Here is a 21046-nt window from a genome sequence, read left to right on the forward strand (position 1 = left end):
TTGATAAATAATGAATAAAGTTGAACACAAATAATATTATTTTGACACGCAAAGAAGTATAATCGGTGGCGACTGGGTCACCATATCAAAACAATACTAATTGGAAAAAAAGTCACCATACGGATAAATAGTGTTACTGAAGTCGTAGTAGCAAGCGGTTCCATGGTCTAGCGGTTAGGACACTAGACTCTGAATCTAGTAACCCGAGTTCAAGTCTCGGTGGAACCTTTTTGTATTTTGTGTTTTTCCCCTGTTTCTCTTTTTAACACTTTTGTCTTTTTGTATCCAGGCGTAGACGGTAACTGTTAGTATGTGAAACGAATTCCGAATTTTCATCCAACACGAAGAACGGTGTTCACGACATCACAATTTCCACTGGCTCGACTTCTCCATCGCGATTTCACATGCTTTACTGACTTGCCAATCAACACTTAGCTAAATCCAACACATAGAAAACTGATATAACTCTAAACATTATCTTTTTCTTCCAACCTTGTCTACTTGTGTCAATAAAACTTCTAAAATCCTAGTTTGAAGGATTCTTACAGGTATATAACCAAAAAAAGAAGCAAACCTAGAAGAAAAAAGAAAAAAAGAACCATTCAAAACCGGTTCTTGATTACAAACTCACTTCCACCTTCTTCTGTCTCTGAAAAGGCTATCTACCTGATGATGTTCTTGACTGAACAGAACTTGATTGTTCTCTAGACAATGCCGAGATCAGCTTTTCTTTCGTTAACTCTTGAGATTTTACCACAAACGTATGCAACACTGTGTCCTGAGAAACTTCCAGGTTCGAGTTAATCACTTCTACTTTACTCTCTTCAAATGCATGGAAGATTCTAGAAGCCGGATGAGACTCCAACGGACAGTTTATTCTCACTGTGACATCTTCACCTGAGGTTTGAACATTGATATCCGAATCCAAGCTGATTGGTGGATTTGAGCTATACCCTAACCTCTCTTTTTCTGCTTCCATGACTTTAAGCTTGGCGTGAAGCTCGTTTATGTAAGAAACGGCGTCCCCCAACAACGACGCTTTGTCCATCTTGGAAATGTTGGGAACGACGGATCTCAGAGCGTAAAACCTCTGGTTTAGCTTCTCACGCCGCTGCCTCTCTGCTTCTACATGGTTCAAAGCTTCAGCTCTTCCATTTGCAGGTCTCCTTCCGCGTTTTCTTGGTCTGTTGTTACCAGATTCATCAGCCCCCACCGTGTCAGCCCATTCTGGGCCTCCTTCTCCATCTGAATTATTCTCCGAAGCCCTTGAACTCGCAGCAGAGAAATCAATCTGCATTTGAGCAGGAGGAAGCAGCCTCTGCGATGCTTGCTGCAAAGGTAGAAACTTGAAATCATCTTTGCTTGGAACTTCCTTCACACTGTTCGTCCTAATGTAGTTCTCCGGTTGCACCCATGTAGGACTAATAAGAGTGTTGTTGCTGCCTGGGTTTGCAAACATAAACCTATTCCCATTATTATTGGGATATGCATCTAATCTCTTGGGAGCTCTATCATCCATTTTTCTAACCGTGAGTTTCTCTCTGAACTGTCTATGTTGTTGCTGTTGTTGTTGTTGTTGATGTGGCTGTTGTTGGTGATGCTGATGAAGAAACCCCGAACTGTGCAGATCCTTCCCGAAGATCTTCGAACCAGTAACTGTTCTGTTATCATCAATCTTTTCAGCTACAACAACGGGTAAAGCAACAGCCGGCAGAGTTCTAACCGGAGGCAAAGTACTAGAAAACAATGATCTTATAGACAACATAGACTCTTCGCTCTCAGGCAAACATGAAGTGGAGCCTAACTCAACAACACCAATATCAGTAGGAACCAAAACAATGGTCTGAATGCCAGCAGATTTAGCAAGAAAGGATCTAACACAATAATCAGAACCCGAGTTGACGACATCAGATAACCAAAGCGGTTTACCAGAGGCGAAACACTTGCCAGGACCACCTTCACCTCGAGGGAAAGAGAAGTACATGGAAGAAAGAAGAAACATCTCAGTGTCAGTAACTCTATCTAATCCTAAAGCACAGTTATCTTCCTCAGATTCACCAAACATAGCATGAAGCTTTTGCAAAACCCTCTTCCTCATGGTCTGGTAGGTTTCCTCTTCTCTACCCATACTAAGAATCCTAACGATGTCTGACTTCTCACCTTGTTTAGGCTCTCTACAAGATCCATCGCCCCAACAGAGAACCAAGTCGCCGGACTTTGACCTGGAAATCTGCCAGAAAATGGCGTAGTTCCAAGAGAAGTTGCAAGAGTTGGGTCTCTCAACGAGATCGGAGAGCTTGTTCTGAAGGTTATCGTCGCTGCCAACAGTCATCAAGAGATTAGCATTTGGAACAGAATTGGAAAGCAAGTAATCGAGAGCTCGTTTCCCAAGCAACGAAGCAATTATCGCTTTATCATCTTCGTTCCACACTACGCCACCAATATGATTCATCTCTGCTTCTTCTTTGGATCCAAAAGAAAACAAGAAAAGGAGAGGTTTTTTTTGAAGAAACCCTTAGATCTTTATGCTTGGGTCAAATTCTAGGGTCTTCTAGGGTTTAGAAGTAACCCCAGATGCGAAATTACGGCCGACTATAGCAGCAACAGCTTTGCATGGAACACCCACCAGAGATCTCAGATCTTGCCCTATTTTAAAAACATAACAACAAATCCAAACACACACCAAAAAAGTAATCAAATTTTGATTTTTTTTTTTTTTTTTTAATCTTCAATGAAAATTAAGTTAGTATTTTTACCAGTAAAAAGATACAAATCTTCCTCCACCGAGATAATCTCCTCAAATTCAGATTTTTCTTTTGTCTCACAAAACAATCCGACCAAAAAAAAAACAAATTTGTATATATCTCTCCAACCCCAAAATGAACAAACAAATCACCTAAATTACCCGAAAAAGAACCCTAAGAATCGAAGAGAGTGCAGAAAAAAAAAGAAAAAAAAAGAAAAAAAAAGTACAAATTGTGTTTTGGATTCAGTTTTGTTTGCTCTCTTCTCTCAATCGGGGCTCCCTCTTTTGTCGCCGTGGCCAATTGAATGAATTCAAGGAAGAGAGAGAAAGACCGACGCATGTTCTTCGTGCTCTTTTTTATTTTTTTTTATTTTAAAAAAACCCCCCAAAAAAACAAAAAAAACACAAGACTTTCAATTTATTTAACTACAGTTTAGAGAGAGTTGTGTTAACTTCAACCGGGTCTGGTCAAGTTGGTCCGGCTAATAGTTTTGTCTTTTGTCTTTGATACACGACGATGTTCTAAACCTTAAAATATGTTTATGTTTTCTTCTTCTTCTTTTTTGGTCAATAATTGACGATACATATATTCATACTACATATATGGTTTTGATTAATTATAAAGTTGTGTGTATCAGATCTATCTCAGCTGGTGTAGATCTAATGGGGTTGATTAGATTCTTATATATGTACAGCACATATGTATATACTAAGGATTAATTATAGTATATGGAAAATAAACAAAAGGGATAACCTAACCCAAAATTAGTAATCTGCTTTCGGATTTAATAAAATTTGGATGGTTTCAGAAATAAAAATATCAAAAGTATGCCAATCTGATGGTCAAGCACCAGAAACTTTGACCAAATCAACCATTCACGTTCACGTTAGTAGAGGAGAGGATTAAATAAACTGATTTTGTTGTGTACTAATAATACTAGTTGTTACTTAAAAGCTTTTAAAATGTTGGCTTATACTATATGTTTACATAGTTTTCCATGTTTTTTTTTTTTTTACCATATATATTTTTTGTAGACATATAAAAAAAACGGAAATAATTTGTGTTATACTAAAATAGAGTAGTAATTTGATGCTAGTATTTGTTTTGTTTTTTTTGAACACAATTATACAACACACGCCAGCCAACTGGATAGAGAGAGGAGGAGGAGAGCGTGAAAAGCACGTGATATTCACGTGGATCGAGGAGAGATGACCAGAAGAATGAGAAGAACGTGAGATGCATTTAATTTTTATTGGATTTCTTCTTCTTCTTTTTTTTTTTTATTTATTTATTTATATTTCAGAAATGCGCCTGCCACTTTCTTTTTCTTTCTTCTCTGTAACGTATTAATTTTGATAGAGAACGTATGATTTATTATTAATTTTTGGTTCCTTCCCACTGCCACTGCACAACAAAATTGATTTATATCGTTTTCACTTTTACGATTATCATCACTTTCAAAAAGAAACAAACATTATCATCAAATTATTGAAAATACGGCTCATGAAATTCTAGTATATGCAAAAAAAAAAAAAAAAGAAATAAAAATAATAATAATAATTTTTTTTTAAAAATGGATGGAGTCACGAGTGGGTATAAAAATATATGGCGGTGTGAGAAACACGCAGCTAAAGTGTGGGGACCGCGTGATTCACGTGTTTAAACTATCCCTTTAATCGAGAGACGTGGGCTCCTCCCTCCCAATTTCTAAATGGGCCGCTGTTTACATGTCGATTCGGGTTTCCATGAAAAAACTAATATTATTTATTGGGCCGTAGATGGGCTGCGATCATCGTTATTATTATTAGCCTTTTTCGCTACTTCCCCATCTTTCAGTTTCGATAATACCCTGAGAAACTGACAGCTAAATTGTAGTGTTAATTAAAGAGGAGGATACAAGGAAGGTTTGATGGAGCTGCAGAAGCTTTCACAAACAGTACATTCACTTGTATTGAGTCTCAAGTCTCAAATCATATATTTTATTTTCTGGTTAATATCATATCAATATTTCAAAAATGATCCAAATTGGTTATGTCTTTTATATGTGATTGTAGACTCTAGTTTGAGAGTTGTATCAAAAGCTTTATCCCATGTATTTTGGCGTCTATATATAGATGTTGATATATTCATTTTAAAAATGAACTACGTGTTTGTAACGTCTACAAAAATCGTCACCTTTTTTGTTTTCAACCAAAATTAAGGGACTACTTTACATATAACAAAAAAAACACTCACGAAAAGGGCAAAAAGCACCGACCAAAAACTTAATGCTCATCGTATGGCAGAACAAAAACTTGAAGCTTAATCCAAAAACAAAAGACGTCACACACACACACACACACACACACACACATACACTGTTATAATTTCAGTTACTTACTGTTTGAAAAACGAACAAGTGTTTACATTGTTACGACAACGCAACCGAAGACAAAACTGATATCTCTAGTAATTAAAGTCGTAAATGATCTGATGTAAGATGAAAGAGAGTTTTTTGTAACTCCTCTTGCTAGCTATTCCCCTTATTAAAATAGTATTAATTTTTAAATAATATTTTGATCGCACTATTACTTGGAGTAAATTTTCGATATGTCCTTGTTAATTTGTATAGTGACGTGATGGGTTACACAATGTGGAAACCATAGACTTCAGGTGATTTTTATCAAGTCCCCCTTTTGATGTTAAATCATAAATCACCGTTACGAAGACGTGATTTTCTTGTGATATCTTAATTTTTTTTTTTTTTTGTTTCCTTTCTTAAGAATAACTTCAGCTAGTTGTCTTTTTCTCTTGTAATAATCTTTACTGTCATGGAGAGTTTTTATTCTTTGTAACGGTGATTTTAGTAGCAAAATCTTAAAAGATAACTTTTTGAGTAGTGTAGATTTCTGAGTGGTATAGACTAGAGTTTAGACAGACTATGGTCCCGATCAAGAAATAATCAATGCTATTTTAAAAAAGGTAACCTCTGTGGACCTGCGTTGCCCAAGTATATGAAATAACACAAATTAATAAGTTAATAATTAGGAAAGAAAAAAGGGATCTTTGTAGATACATTTTCACGATCATGGCATGCATACACATAAAATTAAACCTAATAAAGTGATTTCATTAAAATAATAAATTAATATAATCACATATACTATAATTTTCCAGTGTCATCTTTTGGCCAAAGTTAATATGATTTGGAGTTAAATGTTCAGGGCTTTTCTTTATATGCAACGTGTATAGTGAATACGCATGTTCACTTCGGAATGTTGACTGTGAAATGTTAAGATATGATCAGGAGGTACTAAACTACTAATTAATTAAGGTATTAATACATTGCAAACTATATATACTTTCAAAAAAAAAAACTCTTAATAGACGTTAAGTTCGTAATCTTTTCGGATATAAGATTATACCTGGTTAATTACTCTTTTGCTTGCCATCGACAACTAAATTTAGTCATAAGACATTATAACAGGGTAATTACTATCTTTTTCTTGCCATGGACACACTTTTAACAATTTGTTGAAAAAGTGCTCAAACTATATAGGACAGGACGTCAGCAGTACATGAGAGCTATTGAAAACATTTCCCCACCACTCCCGATTGCTGGGAGACAAAGATTTGACATATAAACTTTCTTAGTTTAGTTTGACATTAAAACTTTTATCATCGGGGACATCAATTAACCCCATGATCTTAGATTTTTGTTCTTATGCAAGATTTGCGCAGTGTTTTATTTTAGTAACAAATATATCTTTGTTATTTACATTAATAGTATTATCACTGGTTTATTTTTTGACCCAGTTGCTTATCGTAACAATCCTCGCTGATTTACTATTCAACATTTTTCCTTTTTTTTTTTGTTCTTTATTGAAATTTTTATTAAGTGATACTATTTTATAGATTTTGATAAAGTAAAAAATCAATATGTATGTTGGGGGCATATAGGTAAATTCGAATATGGAGCAGTAACGCTTTTTGGTTAGAAAATGAGATTGGATGAGATTATAAATGTAGAGATAACGGTGTGACTTAAACACATAACAAACTCTTTTAATGTCACAACAGAGAATGAAGCTATCACCACCACCACTTGCCAACAACGAACAATCCCCCACCGCGTCCGCCGTTAAATCTTGTAGCGGAGGAGGCGGTAGAGCAACCAGCTCGACGACAAGGCATCCAGTGTACCACGGAGTTCGCAAACGTCGATGGGGAAAATGGGTTTCTGAGATCAGAGAGCCCCGCAAAAAATCTCGGATTTGGCTCGGATCTTTCCCGGTGCCGGAGATGGCGGCTAAAGCCTACGACGTGGCGGCGTTTTGTCTCAAAGGTCGGAAAGCTCAGCTTAATTTCCCCGACGAAATCGACGATCTACCTCGACCGTCCACTTGTACGGCCAGAGATATCCAAGTCGCGGCGGCCAAAGCAGCCAACGCCGTCAAGATCATCGAAATGGTAGATGTCGACGACGTGGCAGACGCAGATGATTTCTGGGAAGGTATTGAGCTGCCGGAGCTCATGATGACCGGGGGTGGCTGGTCGCCGGAGCCTTTTGTTGCCGGAGATGATGCCACGTGGCTTGTAGACGGAGACTTGTATCAGTATCAGTTCATGGCGTGTCTGTGATTGTTGCTATCGATTGTGTCGTATTCGTTATACGTGTACGTTGTATCGTTATTGTGTTGGCTACGTTAAGTTAATGCATATGTATATTTTTATTTTTTTCTTGTTTCTAGTTTATCGTTTTACGTGATTAATAATTAGAGATACCTGTTTCTTAAATTAGTTATCAGGTTTGTACGATCTTGATAAGTAATTAATTATATGTATGGGTGCAACTTTACTAAATACTACCTCTAGCTAAGCTTTAATGGGATTTTTTGTTTAATTGATTTTTTTTTTTTATGTAGCTGCTTATTATAGTAAATCATTGGTTTTAAATCATTGAAGCTTGATTCAAACTTCTGAAATATTTGTAAGAACTTGTTATTTTTATTTTATTTTGTAGGAAAGTATAATTCACAACCTAGCATAATTCCTAATTCGGTCCAATTTCCATCGTTGTTCATGCAATAGCTATCGGGACCCATATCCATATATATTTAATAAGTATCAAATAATCATTTTAAAATGACTATTGATATTTATCATAATTACTACTGTATTTGTTATGTTTTTTTTCATAGAAAACAAAAAACAAGACTCCTGAAATGAGTATCATGGGGTTCCCGATTAATGTTCTCTTGATGTGTTTGGAATATACTGTATATTAGTATACTAGAATTAGTATATATACACCAATTTTTGAACTTTTTAAATCATAAGTTGTTCGCTTTCGATTACACTGATAGAGAGCTACTTCGTTCCAAGATGTTTAATAATATCATCAGTACTCTGTACTCAAGCTTCATTGATACTTAAAAATGTCGCTAGGAAGAAACTCAGTAGTAGTCAGTAGTCAGACGGTACTGGATCTAGGTAGCAAACCAAACTATTAATAAGATGTATATAAATACCAGATGTGAAAGGACGGTTGTGCCCTCTTGAAGCCTCGTTGCTTCGCTGGACTTGGCCTGTTGTAACAAGAGGAAAACGGGCGGGCCATAGATGATATGTCATGCCGTTTATCAAACACAAAAACGACAGTACGTGCTATTTCCTATATAATCAATCCAGCACTTCGTTTCGTGAATCTCAAAAGACACAATTCAAACAAACAAGCAAGGGTTTGAAAGTTTTTGACTCATCGAAATACGTCCACAAAAATAATAACCATAGAGAACGATGTTTAGGATTTTTTCCTAACGCATCTGTTTGTATTCGACCCAAAACTTATACTACCGTTAAATAGATCCCAATTACACCACGTGGAAATTGTAAACTAATTCAATTCATTTTCCGAAATGTAAGATGGGTATAATAAATATACGTGTGTTAAGAACTGGTCCATAAATATGTTTGTTCCAAAAAAAAAGAATCATCCGTATATGCACCACCCACGCCTCTTGTATACGTATAATCAGTACGAGACCTAACAGGCAAACATGATAAAATCCTAAACTCGAGATCTATACATGTATACGTTTCATTCAAAAGTATTTTCGAAAAATCAATACTACTACATAAGGTAATTACTGATCCAAGTCTTTTAGCGAACATGTTAATTCATCAATTTTTGCATTACATTTTGGGATATATTTATATTTGACAAATTAGTCCTTCAATATTTTTGTCATGTGCATATATTAAGCTGTAGTACTGTGTCTGTAATAATATTATGTTCTTGTAGGACACACGACAAGACGAGGACGCGGAGATGGTACTCGCATAGAACCAAGACTTGTCTGGGTGGGAATTTTGAAATTATTAATGTTTTGTCCTTTGTATCATCATATATTCATAATACAATTTTGCACCACATATTAAGATATTTAATGTACAACACGTTTTTATAAAAAAATAACGGCTAAAAGAATACTCGAATTTATTATATCAGACAAGAATTTGTTGGACTTTAAATTCGACTATAATTTAGAGCTGTATTTGGTGGTTTGGAAGTTGGAACTCGATCATAGCATCCAAGGAAATCGAATATTGGTTTATTATAATTCGGGAATTTTTTTGCTATGTACTTTGAACTTTTTATGTTTGTAGTACGCAATGATCATCGACAATATATGTTTCTCCTGCGAATTCAATAAAGCATCTTACAACTATCATTCAGAATCAATACGGAGAAATAATATCAAATTTGACCCTAAAAATAAAATTGGAAAAATAATAATGACCATCTATATTCTACATGATCACGAACAAATAAATATTCTTTTTTTTTTGTTTGTTTGTTAAAAGATAACAACAATGAACAAACAGAGATATGAAATCTACTACATTAGATGATGAGGATATGTCAAATTTAAACCCGTATACATAACTGCATAACCAATGTTGCAAAAAAATAAAAATATTTGTTTTGGTTAAGCTAAGAAAGAATAAACTTGAACCAAAGCTGATAATAACCGTTAACTCCTCTTCTATGCACCGCGCAACATGCTTAAAAGTTAAAACAACAAATCCTGAACATCCCCTAGCAATCAATATACTAAACAGAATGTTTGGGTCTCAAAATTGTTTCCAGGACATTTGGGCCTTAGATTAGCAAATTGGGTCAAATATGGTCCACATATAAAAAATAATATTTGACTGTATCTATACTAAGCACACTCAAGGATAAAAAAAACAATTAAGTATGTATGACATATAATGCCCCTACGATTTACAAAAAATAAGAAGGAAAAAAACACATGAGGACAAAATGGTAATCTAACAGAAGTAATGGGACGCGGATCCTTAGTAGTAAGTATTATCTTATTCGGATCCTGTTTAGAATACAATTGTTTCCAAACAGACCTGTGAACAAATTGTGTTAAATTATTAGGGAGATAAATATGTCAATTTATCACAAACAAAATATTATGTTACGGAACATTAGGAACCAACCATAACAACACTCTTTCGCATTATACCTCCACAAATCTGAATATCCGCAAAATGCCGTTTATGGCAACAACCCAATCTTGAAATATGATAATAATTATATCTGTCATATAGGACACAATAAACAATTAGGGAGATAATTATGCTAATTTATCATAATACTGTAAATATTGGCTTCTAGAGAATTAGAAACCAACCATATCAACACTCTTTGACATTAAAACCCCCAAAATCATAATATTCGAAACATACCTTTTATAGCAACTAACCAGTCTTGAAATACAATCATAATTATATTAAAAACGATAATCGAAAAAACAAATTGATATCTATGAAATATTAACTATAACAAGTCTAAAACCTTAACAACAAAAACTAAACCGATCATTATTAAAACCTGCACAAACAATTACCAAAAATTATCATACCGAATATATCAATAACTGATTTCGCAAAAGACAAAGATATCAGTCATTTGAAAATATTCTTAATATCATACCAAAACGTTTTTTTCCTCAATTCATTGCAAACAATTAGGAAATCTAATAAAATTTTATCCTTAACTGATTCAAATCAAAAAATATATAAGGTAAAGATTTAATTACCTACTTAATCTTGAAATGCTATAAATACATGTTATTCATGAAAGCGGGATAATAATACCTTCATACTTTCTTCACTTTGTTTACGGCTTAACGGAAATGGCTGCGCTTCCTGCAATTCAAATTCAAGTTAAAATCATTCATACTTGGAAGCAATACACCACTTATTCCAGAGAAACCATAGAAATGATTTTGTCAGATGTTTCGGTAAACTTATATAAATAGTTTGTTTTATTTATGAAATTCGTTTTTCATTAGTTTATTAGTTTATATATGTATGTTTCTATGCCCTTTGCAGGAACCATGAATCATGCCACTGTTAAAAAACAACAACTCAGCATGTTTCAGAGAGTTATTGTTCCTGGAAAGTGGAGAATAAGCAAATCAATGATAAAATCAATCAGGATGAGAGCGATGAATAAAAAATGATGCCTTGATCACAAAGACCAAGGCCGAATCACTTGATGAGGTCCTATTATATTTAAAGCTTTATCTTCTCATATAATCGAAATAAGTTCCTAATCACATCTTATATTCTTAACAGGTTACCGACCATGAAATTTTACCATAACCAATCAATAATATGATTGGTAAGACCTATATTTTCTTGGTGTATGTGGAAAGAGAAATTTTGTGGGATGCCATGATAAGGTCTCCTACAAGGTTTCTAAGGTACTATAAAAGGATGGCTTTCTAGCATAGTTAGTCATTGATGATTCAACTGAAATGGTGAATCCAACTACCATGGTGATCAAGTTCTAATACTATCTTATATTCTCTGGTGATCTGTTCTTTGTCTATAAGCTATTGTGGTTTACGTATAATTGAATTTTGCCTAATATTAGGTTTCACTCTCCTTGACTTATTTTACAAGAGACTAATGTGTCTACCCTTCTAATGGTGAGGCAACCGAACAATCATCCACCTCTAAGAAGTTGTATGTTCAACCAATAGACTTGGAGAAATATGAAGAGGAATTTGGTTTTAAGTTTTTTACTCTTAACTTTGAAGATAAACAACTCAATGATAAAACTTTAAGTTGAGAGTGATGAGAAAGATACATGAATTAAAACAATTCCACTGAAACAAACAAAACCCACGAATCTTATTCAGAGAAACCACAATAAACCCATGAATTATGAATTAAAACAAAAAAATAGAAATATCCAAATCTGTAGAAAACGAAAAGGCTAAAACTTGAATCTTTGAATTGAAGAAGTAATGAAAAATAGAGATGAAATTGATGGATCAATAACAAGGGTTGTGTATGCTCGGATTACAAGCAGTACCTTTGAGTACGAAAATGGTGGCGACAATGGTTGGAGCTGCGACTTATCTTGAGAAGCACCAGATCCAGTCCTCATAAGAGGTGCCGGAAAAGGCTCGGAGTAGGAACTGTTGGAATCTCATCTTTGATCAATCATGTGCAAGAGAATCAAGCATGAGAAGAAGAGAGTTAGTAAGAATAATTGCAGAAGAAATCATTGAAAGAAGAAGAGAGGAGGAAGACGAAGAGAAGAACAAAGTGTGGTTTTGTGTCATCGAAGAAAGAAAGAGGCAGCAAAGTGAAGGCCCAATTAATATTGGGTTTCGTTAGTTTAAGACAAAAACAAATTCTATGTCTAAGTAGTAGTAAGTGTTTAATTTGAGACCAACCCGCTGGTCTGATCGCCAGTTCAACCACCAGTTCATGGATTTTTAGCGGGTTTTTCCGATTCTTTAGGGGTTTTTATTTGTTCGGGTTTTAGAGGTTATCCGGACCGTAATACCTACCGGGTCACGGTTAAACCGGGCCGTGTCTAAAAACATTGGTTTATATACTTCCATAAATTTTTCTGACAGATACAGGATGAGATTAGACGGATTTTCTGTTCAAAAATAGATAAAATAATTCAAACTGTTATTTTAACACCGAACCCAAACCCGATTTGACATCCCTAATCAAACTTGGATTAGTTTATAAAATATACATGTAATATTATTTGACATTTTCTCCTGCACGTATATGTGGATCCGAATCTTAGATATTTTGACGTGGAGATCCAATCCTTAGTAGTTCTTTTGATTACAAACACTCTCAAAGCAGATAGATCCTAACCAAAATAGCTTTTATAGAGATGAACTATAACAGAAATATCACACAATACATACAGTACACTAAGACAACATACACACAAATTTAGAGCCCAAGTGAAGAAGTTATAAACCCTAAAAAAAAAAAAAACACTCTTGCAAAGATCAGTGAGTGATCAAACAAAAGACATTTTCAAGATTCTACAAGGTAAAAAACCATCCAGCAGTCCAACCTAGGAGCAAACCAGCACCAATGAGACTAAAACCTAATGCAAAAGCCATCATATATCTCCCAAGCTCACCCTTTTTCTTCTTTTCCCTTCTCTGCTTCCTCTTCTTCAGATTCATTCCTTTGATCTGTTCTTCTACCTCATCCTCCTTCTTCATCTGCAGATAAAGAGCTTCCATTTCAAGAAGCTTTAACCATTGTTTATAAGCCAACATCTGACTCGCTTGTCTCAACAAGATTGTTATCACACGGTTTTTCTCAGCACAAGCTTCTCTGGCCGCCTTCTCTGCTTCTCTTGCTCTGGTCTGAGAGTGCCTTAACGCTTCTAAAAGCTGAGCTTTGCTTAGATCATCGCTTCTAAGAGAAGACATTGGACTCGTGTTCTTGCTCTCTGTGCTACTATTGTAACTCAAAGATCTCTCAAACCGATCGCTCCAAACTCCTTGTTTCCATGGGGATCTAACAGCTGTTTTAAACCCTTTATCGCCACTCGTGCAGTGAATACTCTTGTGGAGTTTCTGAGGTGGAGGAAGATCACAATTCTGGATATTATGATCAATCGATTTAGACGCCACCAAGAGAGCTAATTCATCTTTATCAGTCGTGCTTCTCCACCAAGGAGTTGTAGCGTTAGCTTTCTTGCCAGTTAAGCTGTAGTCTTCCTTTTCTTCTTCTCGTATCCCGATCGAGTCGACAAATTGTTGCAATTTCTTGCATTTGGTGGTATCTTCAAAAAAGGAGTTTGTAATCTCCTCATCAAATTCAGTAGATCCCTTGAGCCACCATTTGGTATCAGAAGAGAAATCAGAGGAATCTCCAAAACTTGCTGAGGAAAAGCTGCTTTTTTCGGACGAAGAATGGTGGTGGTGGTGTTGGCAACAAGCTAACCTCGGAGCCATTTTAGCATCTTCATGAACAGCAAAGCAACGACTCGCTGTTCTTTGCCACAATGCTCTTGCTTCAGCTGCTCCCATTACTACATCAATGTTAAGACACAAGAAGCCTAAAAAGGTTAAGAGAAAAGGGGAAAACACAAACACACACACACAAAAAATCAAAAGACAGTTTTTTTTTTTGGTCCTGAATCAAAACTAAACGGTGTTCCTTCCTTGTTCTACCCTCGATCCCGCAATTGAAACATAAAACAAATGGGAAAGAGAGCTAATTTTCTTTGTTTGCTACTCCCGAGATTGCTTCTAAGCAAATGATTGACTCATATAAAAGCGAGTGACTTAAAGGAATTTATTTAAACAAGTACACGCAAGTCTTGGGATCAAAGCATCTTCTTTACAAAAGAATCAGTCATTAGCTCAAAAACCAAAACCCATTCAACATTAAAAATAAAATTTTCGGAAACTTTCTACAGATCAAGACATGAAGTTGGTAAATTTCATAACCAAATTAAAAAAAAAAGAAACATAACTAAAGTTTCAGAGCAATTAAAACGTACTGCAGAACCAAAAAAAAAAAAAAATGATGCGTACGATTTGGCAGTGGAATCGAGTAAATTTACCAACTTTATCAGAAATACCAAAATCAGAAGTTGACCCATAAAACAAAACCATAAATTATCATCGCTGATCGACGAGATCGGACAGGACTAGAAGAAACAGAGACTTTTATGTAAAATCAGACCACGAAAACAGAGCAGAGACCAGTAAGATTATAGATCAGAAGAAAACGGAGTAATAAAACTAAAGATACCATTTTTTTAGTAGCTTAAAGATTCCATGAATCTCTCTATAATAAAACGAAGCGATCTTGCAACCGAAGCTTTTTGGCTTTTCTGCTTTTCTTTCTTTCTTGGTTCGCACTGTGGCCCCATGGAACGAATTTTACAGTTTCTTCCGTAAAAAAGCTTCCGAGTTAGGGACACTAAACGACACAGTTTCATTAACTTGTTTGGCTTGGTAAGCATCATCTGAAACACCTCGATTGGCAACACGTGTTAACTTTAGAGACAATCGACGGTCGTTATGACATGGACCCCCCCCCCCCCTCTTTTGATTTAAAGGATAATGTGTTTTCATATTTTTTTTTCTCATCGAAAAATAAATAAAAATCATTATTCCATCTTTAATTTGTCATTCTTTCCTTTTGTCGGCTTTAATTTTGCGAGGAACACCATGTTTTTGGGTTAAATCAACAAATTTATAATCAGTTAATCGCGTTACTTGCCAAGGGGTTACTTGTTTATTTTTTGTTAGAGAATAGAGAATCACTTTTATTCCAGTGCTTAAGTGCTTTATACAACTAAACGACGGGTTTAAACTATATTGTATTCTAGGTACACCATGACATATAATATCCATCCAGGTTGGCTTTAATTTGACACGTGTCATTAACTAGTTATTTTAGATCTTGTCTCAGCCACGTGTTCTTTATAGATCCATTAGCTAACAAAACAATTGTTTTTTCATCTCAAATAATTAAAATTAATTGTTGTTAAAGTAAATAGTGGTTTTTTCTTTTTTTACAACTAAGACTTTTATTAAATGGTGTAAGGTCTACCAGCCATGAAGGTGGTACACTATATAGAGAATAGTGGTTTAAAAACAGATATCAAATATTTAACGATAAAAAGTAAGACTAACTCTTTGAACTGGAGAAATAGAATCCTAATTTTTTTTAGTACATTATTTAATTTTTCTGAAATTATATCAGTAAAACAAAAGAAAAAAAAATGAATAATGAAAATGATACTTTTTCTCCTTACAAAAAATCATATGATATATTTAGTGAAAGCTTTGGGAGTTTTCCAAATATTTAGCTCGAGCCTTTTGTAACATTAAAGAAACAACTAATTATTTAGAAAAATAAAATTAAATATGAAAGAGAAAGACATGATAAAAATACTTCTGATAAAAAAAGAATTCATAAAATTATTTTTACAATAGTGTCAAGAAGTGTGTATTAATGGTTAAAATGATATTTTTTTATAGATGAAAATAATATTAAAAAGGACAGTCTAAAACAAAAAAATGAAAATATACCGATTTTGGTAATGATATCATTATGCATGATGGAAATACCGATTGTTGATGTTTACTGATGGATCCGTCTCTTCAGTGCAAAGTATTATTCAGGTCTTGAGAGAATTTGAAGCAGTCTTTGGTCTAGCTATCAGTTTGCCAAAAACTAGTTTTTTTACCTGAGATCTCTCCCAATCTGAGATAGATCATATCCATACAATCTCTGGCATTAGTCACGGGTAACTACTAGTCAGATATTTAGGATTACTTCTATGCACTAAAAAACTCACATTATTGGATTGTGCTCCATTGCTACAAAAGGTAAAGAGTCGTCTTAATGCTTGGTCCATAAAGACTCTCTCTTTTACTGGTCGGCTCCAAATGCTAAATTCGGTCATTGCTGGTATTTCTAATTTCTAGTGCTCTGGTTTGTCCTGCCAAAAAAGTGCATTAGGATTTTAAACTCACTATCCAGTGCTTTCCTTTGGAAAGACACTACAGAGGGTCACCATTCAGCAAGAGTCGCATGGACAACAATCACAGCAGAGAAAAGTGAAAGAGGGTTGGGAATTTGCGACTTGCTTACCTGGAACAAAGCCTGTATGACAAAACTCATCTGGCTTCTTTTCTTTAGGTCAGAATCGGTTTGGGTCGCTTGGTTTAGAGCAGCTGTCCTATCGGATAACCTCAGCAAATTCTGGACTCTAAAACCTAACAACAGATATTCTTGGTTAACAAACAAGCATCTAAAGATCAGAGATTCAGTTTATCTATGGATAAAGGTGAAAGTGGGAGATGGAACTAGTTGTCAGTTCTGGACAGACCATTGGAGTAACCTGGGAAGAATGGAGACTTATCATTTAGGCGTCAGACTTTATCAAATATGCATCCCTCGTGGAGCTCGACTAGCTGACTTATGGAGACGTGGGGCCTGGAGGATTCCACTTGCAAGATCAGATACACTGGTTAATGTGCATATTGAGCTCTCAACTAATACCCTACTACAAGACTCTTACTGCTGGTGGATATATGATCATCTCAAAGATTCTCACACTACTGGAAATATTTGTTCTGCTCTTAAGGAGAAGTTACCGATTGTACCTTGGCATAGTATTGTGTGGATCTCTGGAGGAATCCCAAAGCATAAGTTCCTGACTTGGTTGTTGTGTTGAATAGATGCCCAACACGTGATATAATGTTAAACTGAGGCTTGCAGGTTGATTCGTGTTGCATACTATGTGCTGCCGAACCGGAGATTTGTGACCATCTTTTCTTTGACTGTTCGTTTAGTTGGTCGGTGTGGAGCAATGTCGCAGGACGATGTTTATTCACCCCTTCTAGATCGTGGTCTGTGACGCTTCAGGGTCTCTCATCATTCAGGGGGCCTCGGCTCTTAAAAAAACTCCTCCTTCTTGCCTGGCAAGCTACAATCTACACGCTATGGACGGAGAGAAATCATCGGCTTCATCGAAACAACTACAAATCCTCTGATCTCCTACTTCACCAGATTGACAACATCGTCCGGAACAGAGCCTCAAGCTTTCGTGATACGAACCCGACGCTCTATCTTGACCTTCTTCATCTCTGGTTCTCTGGCTCGGCGAGGATGAGACCTTAATCGCCAAAAACCTAATTCTGCTGCGATCTGAGAAAATCAAACTTTCCACCGATCAGATATGGGGTGGCAATAATTGAAGTTGGTTTGGGGTGGTTGGCTATCTCAACTGTTTTCTTGATTCAATTACAACTACTGGTTCAAGTTGTGGTTTGGCATTTGATCTACTTTTATTCTTTCTAGTTGGGCTTCTGTATTTTTCAATTTCACTAGGCTTGTGGCCCTGTATAACTTTATTTGTTCTTTCCTTATGCTTTAATTGAATGCCTTTTTAACAAAAAAAAAATAGTGATTTTTCATGCGTTTCTAAAACTAACTAATGATATAAATTCATTTTGGGGAAATTTGTTGTATAATATTCAAAGCGAGATTAGAAAAAAAAACTAGCACGTTACATTTTATCAAGTCACAATAATGTGTATAGGGGTGTAAACGTATCGTTTAATAGAAAACAAAAAAAAATACCATAGTAATGAATTCAAAAATGATTCATGATGATTACATAGGCTTGTAATTCGGACACACATAGCACTAAACCCAACACCAACACATAGTCCTTTGGTCATGTCAAAATACAATTTTTTTTTTATAGGAAATTAATAGAAAAGAAAAGCAGAAAACAGAAATGATTGTAAACATTACAAAATAGTTTGACATTGGAGTATATACTCCAGGAGGATCTAGTGTAGAGTTAGATATCAAATTGACTTATGTTTATTGATTTGGGTAACAACCCTATATATACATGTTTATCTAGGGTTTACATAAACCGTCATTGACGTAAACAATATACTAAAATCCCACAAGCTATCGCTAAGTAAACGTAATTATCCGTAATACTCCCCCTCAGATTGGAGCGGGAGGTACTGGAACGCCCAACCTGGACATGATATAGAGAAACTGTGGACGACCAAGAGCCTTCGTTAAAATGTCAGCAAGCTGCTCACTAGACACCACATGTTGCATGACAATAATACCATCACGCACCGCATCTCGAACCGCATGACAATCATTCTCAATATGCTTGGTGCGTTCATGAAATACAGGATTAGAAGCGATATGAAGAGCAGCCTTATTGTCACAAAACAATCAAGCAGGCTGAGACTGTTTGATACCTAACTCTGTTAACAACTTACGAAGCCACTTTATTTCGCGAAGAGCAACAGACATTGCGCGATATTCAGCTTCAACGGAAGAGTGAGAAACTGTCTTCTGTTTCTTGGTTTTCCATGCAATGGGAGAACCACCAAGAAGCACAACAAACGAACTAATAGAACGCCGAGTAATGGGACAAGAAGACCAATCCGAGTCGCAATAAACTGTGAGAGAGAGATCAGAGTCGGCCTTAAGCAGGATCCCTTGATCCGGTGAACCCTTTAAGAATTGTACGAGACGTAAAGCACCAGTCCAATGAGCCTCACGTGGATGTTGCAGGAACTGAGACAACACATGAATGGAGTAACTTAACTCAGGACGGGTATGGAGTAGATACAGCAGACGACCAACCAAACGACGATACGGGGTTGGGTTAGTCAATAACGGACCATCATCATCGGCCAAATGATGATTCTGTTCGAGCGGAGTTACAGCAGGACGGGAAGCAAGATCGCCTGTATCAGAAACAAGATCTAACACATACTTGCGTTGGGACAAGAAAATCCCTTCTGATCCGCGAGACACCTCTATACCAAGAAAATATTTCAACTTGCCCAAATCTTTCATAGAGAAACATTTCCCTAAGTAGTCTTTAAACTTTTGCACCATATAGCTATCATTGCCACAAATCACAAGATCATCAACATCTATCAACACTCGTAAGTCAATATTCGCACGAGTATAGGAGAAGAGAGAGTAATCATCGTATGCTTGCGTGAAACCAAAACGAAACAATGCATCGGAAAGCTTTTTGAACCAACACCGAGGAGCTTGTTTCAGTCCATACAAAGACTTCTTTAGACGACAAACCTTGCCAGGATGAGAATGTCGAAAACCCGGTGGCAGTTTCATATAAACCTCCTCTTCAAGATCACCATGAAGAAAGGCGTTTTTAACATCCATCTGAAACACTTCCCAATTATTTGCATCAACAAGCCGGAGTAGGATTCGCACAGTGGTCATCTTGACAACGGGAGCAAAGGTTTCATGATAGTCTTCTCCTTCATCTTGTTTATTACCGCATACAACGAGACGGGCTTTGTAACGTTCGAGAGAACCATCAGCCCGATACTTAGTCTTGTACACCCATTGAGAATCTATCGCAACCTTACCAGGTGGGAGGTCTGTAACGTCCCACGTTTCCTTAAACTCAAGAGCATCCACCTCGGTAGTCATTGCATCATTCCAGACCTTAATACGTACCGCCTCTTTGAAGTTTTTGGGTTCAGTACTATTGATTATCGCAGCCAGATAGGCACGGTGTCCTGCAGAAAAGGAAGCATCGGAGATGTTTTCCGTTAAGAGATACAAAGGATTACCTTGGACCGAAGAAGAGGACGGAGAGACAGAGGATGAGAGAGCGTGATGGGTCTCGAGATCAGTGGTGGTATTATACAACACATAATCCTTGAGTCGAACAGACTGTCGAACTTGACGCTTGTCGGGTCGAGGAGGTTGTTGAACGTCAACAAACAACTGTGCAGTAACCAGAACCAACGACGGATGACCAATGGAAGAGCCCGGAGGAGACGACTCCGGAACCGTAGGAGACAGAACCGAAGTGGCTGGTGTCAAAGGAGGCACAACAGGTAGTACATCTAGATTGTGTGGCGAAGGAGCAACCGGCTCACTAGGCAAAACAGAGGAGACAGCGGGATCAGTATGTGCAACTGGATCTGGTACCTTAGGCAGAGGACTCCCCCTGTCAGGAACAGTCATAGGAATACACCAATCGGAATCTGTCGTAAGAGGAACACACGATTCTGGGGAAGAGGACACCTCTGCCGCAAAAGGAAAAACATCCTCGCGAAAAATAACATCACGGGAAATGAGAAACTTGTTTTGCTCCATATCAAATACTTTCCAACCTTTTTGGGCAAAAGGATAACCAACAAATACGCAAAGACGACTTCGAGCCCCAAATTTATCTTTGTCACGAGACAACCGATGTGTATAGCAAGCCGAACCAAAAACACGCAGCTGATCATAAGCGGGTTTAACGCCATGAAGAACTTCATATGGGGAACGATTGTTATGAAGAGTCGTCGGAGTGCGATTTATTAAGTACGCAGCGGTTAAGACAACCTCTCCCCAAAATTTTATTGGGAGACTTGCTTGGAATAACAATGCACGGGCAACATAAGGATGTGTCTATGTTTCCT

At 36.4% G+C, this 21046-nt stretch overlaps 4 protein-coding genes, 2 long non-coding RNA genes and 1 other non-coding gene across 12 annotated transcripts; 4 read left to right on the forward strand and 3 right to left on the reverse strand.

The window, feature by feature from the left end:
- The first annotated feature begins 156 nt into the window (after positions 1-156).
- TRNAQ-CUG (transfer RNA glutamine (anticodon CUG)) lies at positions 157-228 on the forward strand. Its single transcript has one exon. It is a non-coding gene; the product is annotated as a tRNA-Gln (tRNA).
- Positions 229-457: 229 nt separating this feature from the next.
- On the reverse strand, positions 458-3282 carry LOC104759197 (transcription factor bHLH13). Its single transcript, XM_010482157.3, has 2 exons — positions 2757-3282; positions 458-2646 (listed from the first exon to the last, which is right to left on the reverse strand). Exon 2 carries the CDS (start codon positions 2450-2452, stop codon positions 659-661), a length of 1794 nt encoding a protein of 597 aa, XP_010480459.1. The 5' UTR covers positions 2453-2646; positions 2757-3282; the 3' UTR covers positions 458-658.
- A 3423-nt stretch (positions 3283-6705) lies between these two features.
- LOC104759207 (ethylene-responsive transcription factor ERF023) lies at positions 6706-7589 on the forward strand. Its single transcript, XM_010482165.3, has one exon. It carries the CDS (start codon positions 6795-6797, stop codon positions 7365-7367), a length of 573 nt encoding a protein of 190 aa, XP_010480467.2. The 5' UTR covers positions 6706-6794; the 3' UTR covers positions 7368-7589.
- A 2280-nt stretch (positions 7590-9869) lies between these two features.
- Positions 9870-12457, reverse strand: LOC104759218 (uncharacterized). Of its 3 annotated transcripts, none has more exons than XR_762806.2 (4): positions 12130-12430; positions 10902-10952; positions 10242-10341; positions 9870-10151 (listed from the first exon to the last, which is right to left on the reverse strand). It is a non-coding gene; the product is annotated as an uncharacterized LOC104759218 (long non-coding RNA). The 3 variants fall into 3 exon arrangements; XR_762807.3 differs by having other exon boundaries at positions 10268-10341; positions 12130-12423; XR_762805.3 differs by having other exon boundaries at positions 9870-10341; positions 12130-12457.
- LOC147946454 (uncharacterized) lies at positions 10909-12134 on the forward strand. Its single transcript, XR_015587834.1, has 3 exons — positions 10909-11047; positions 11139-11309; positions 11385-12134. It is a non-coding gene; the product is annotated as an uncharacterized LOC147946454 (long non-coding RNA).
- Positions 12458-12929: 472 nt separating the features above from the next.
- On the reverse strand, positions 12930-15026 carry LOC104759232 (uncharacterized). Of its 4 annotated transcripts, none has more exons than XM_010482190.3 (2): positions 14847-15026; positions 12930-14118 (listed from the first exon to the last, which is right to left on the reverse strand). In XM_010482190.3, exon 2 carries the CDS (start codon positions 14114-14116, stop codon positions 13115-13117), a length of 1002 nt encoding a protein of 333 aa, XP_010480492.1. In that variant the 5' UTR covers positions 14117-14118; positions 14847-15026; the 3' UTR covers positions 12930-13114. The 4 variants fall into 4 exon arrangements, with proteins under 4 accessions (XP_010480492.1, XP_010480498.1, XP_010480486.1 ...); XM_010482196.3 differs by having other exon boundaries at positions 12930-14145; positions 14847-14991; XM_010482184.2 differs by having other exon boundaries at positions 14656-14907.
- Positions 15027-16959: 1933 nt separating this feature from the next.
- Positions 16960-17732, forward strand: LOC147946455 (uncharacterized). The gene is made up of 2 exons (XM_087496811.1): positions 16960-17211; positions 17331-17732. The coding sequence occupies exons 1-2, from the start codon at positions 16960-16962 to the stop codon at positions 17730-17732; spliced, it is 654 nt and encodes a 217-aa protein (XP_087352937.1).
- Positions 17733-21046: the final 3314 nt, after the last annotated feature.

This window comes from Camelina sativa, chromosome 3 (genome assembly GCF_030686135.1).
Source record: "Camelina sativa cultivar CO46 ecotype springtype chromosome 3, ASM3068613v1".
Lineage (NCBI taxonomy): Eukaryota > Viridiplantae > Streptophyta > Magnoliopsida > Brassicales > Brassicaceae > Camelina > Camelina sativa.

Bases quoted from the DNA above. Each gene is read 5' to 3' on its own strand.
- LOC104759197 (XM_010482157.3), bottom strand. From the start codon at position 2,452: ATGAATCATATTGGTGGCGTAGTGTGGAACGAAGATGATAAAGCGATA.
- LOC104759207 (XM_010482165.3), top strand. From the start codon at position 6,795: ATGTCACAACAGAGAATGAAGCTATCACCACCACCACTTGCCAACAAC.
- LOC104759232 (XM_010482184.2), bottom strand. From the start codon at position 14,707: ATGGTTTTGTTTTATGGGTCAACTTCTGATTTTGGTATTTCTGATAAA. The intron at 14,119-14,655 runs GTAAATTTACTC...ACATTGATGTAG, and splicing joins TGGTATTTCTGATAAAGTTG to TAATGGGAGCAGCTGAAGCA.
- LOC147946455 (XM_087496811.1), top strand. From the start codon at position 16,960: ATGGAGACTTATCATTTAGGCGTCAGACTTTATCAAATATGCATCCCT. The intron at 17,212-17,330 runs GTACCTTGGCAT...TGAGGCTTGCAG, and splicing joins TTAAGGAGAAGTTACCGATT to GTTGATTCGTGTTGCATACT.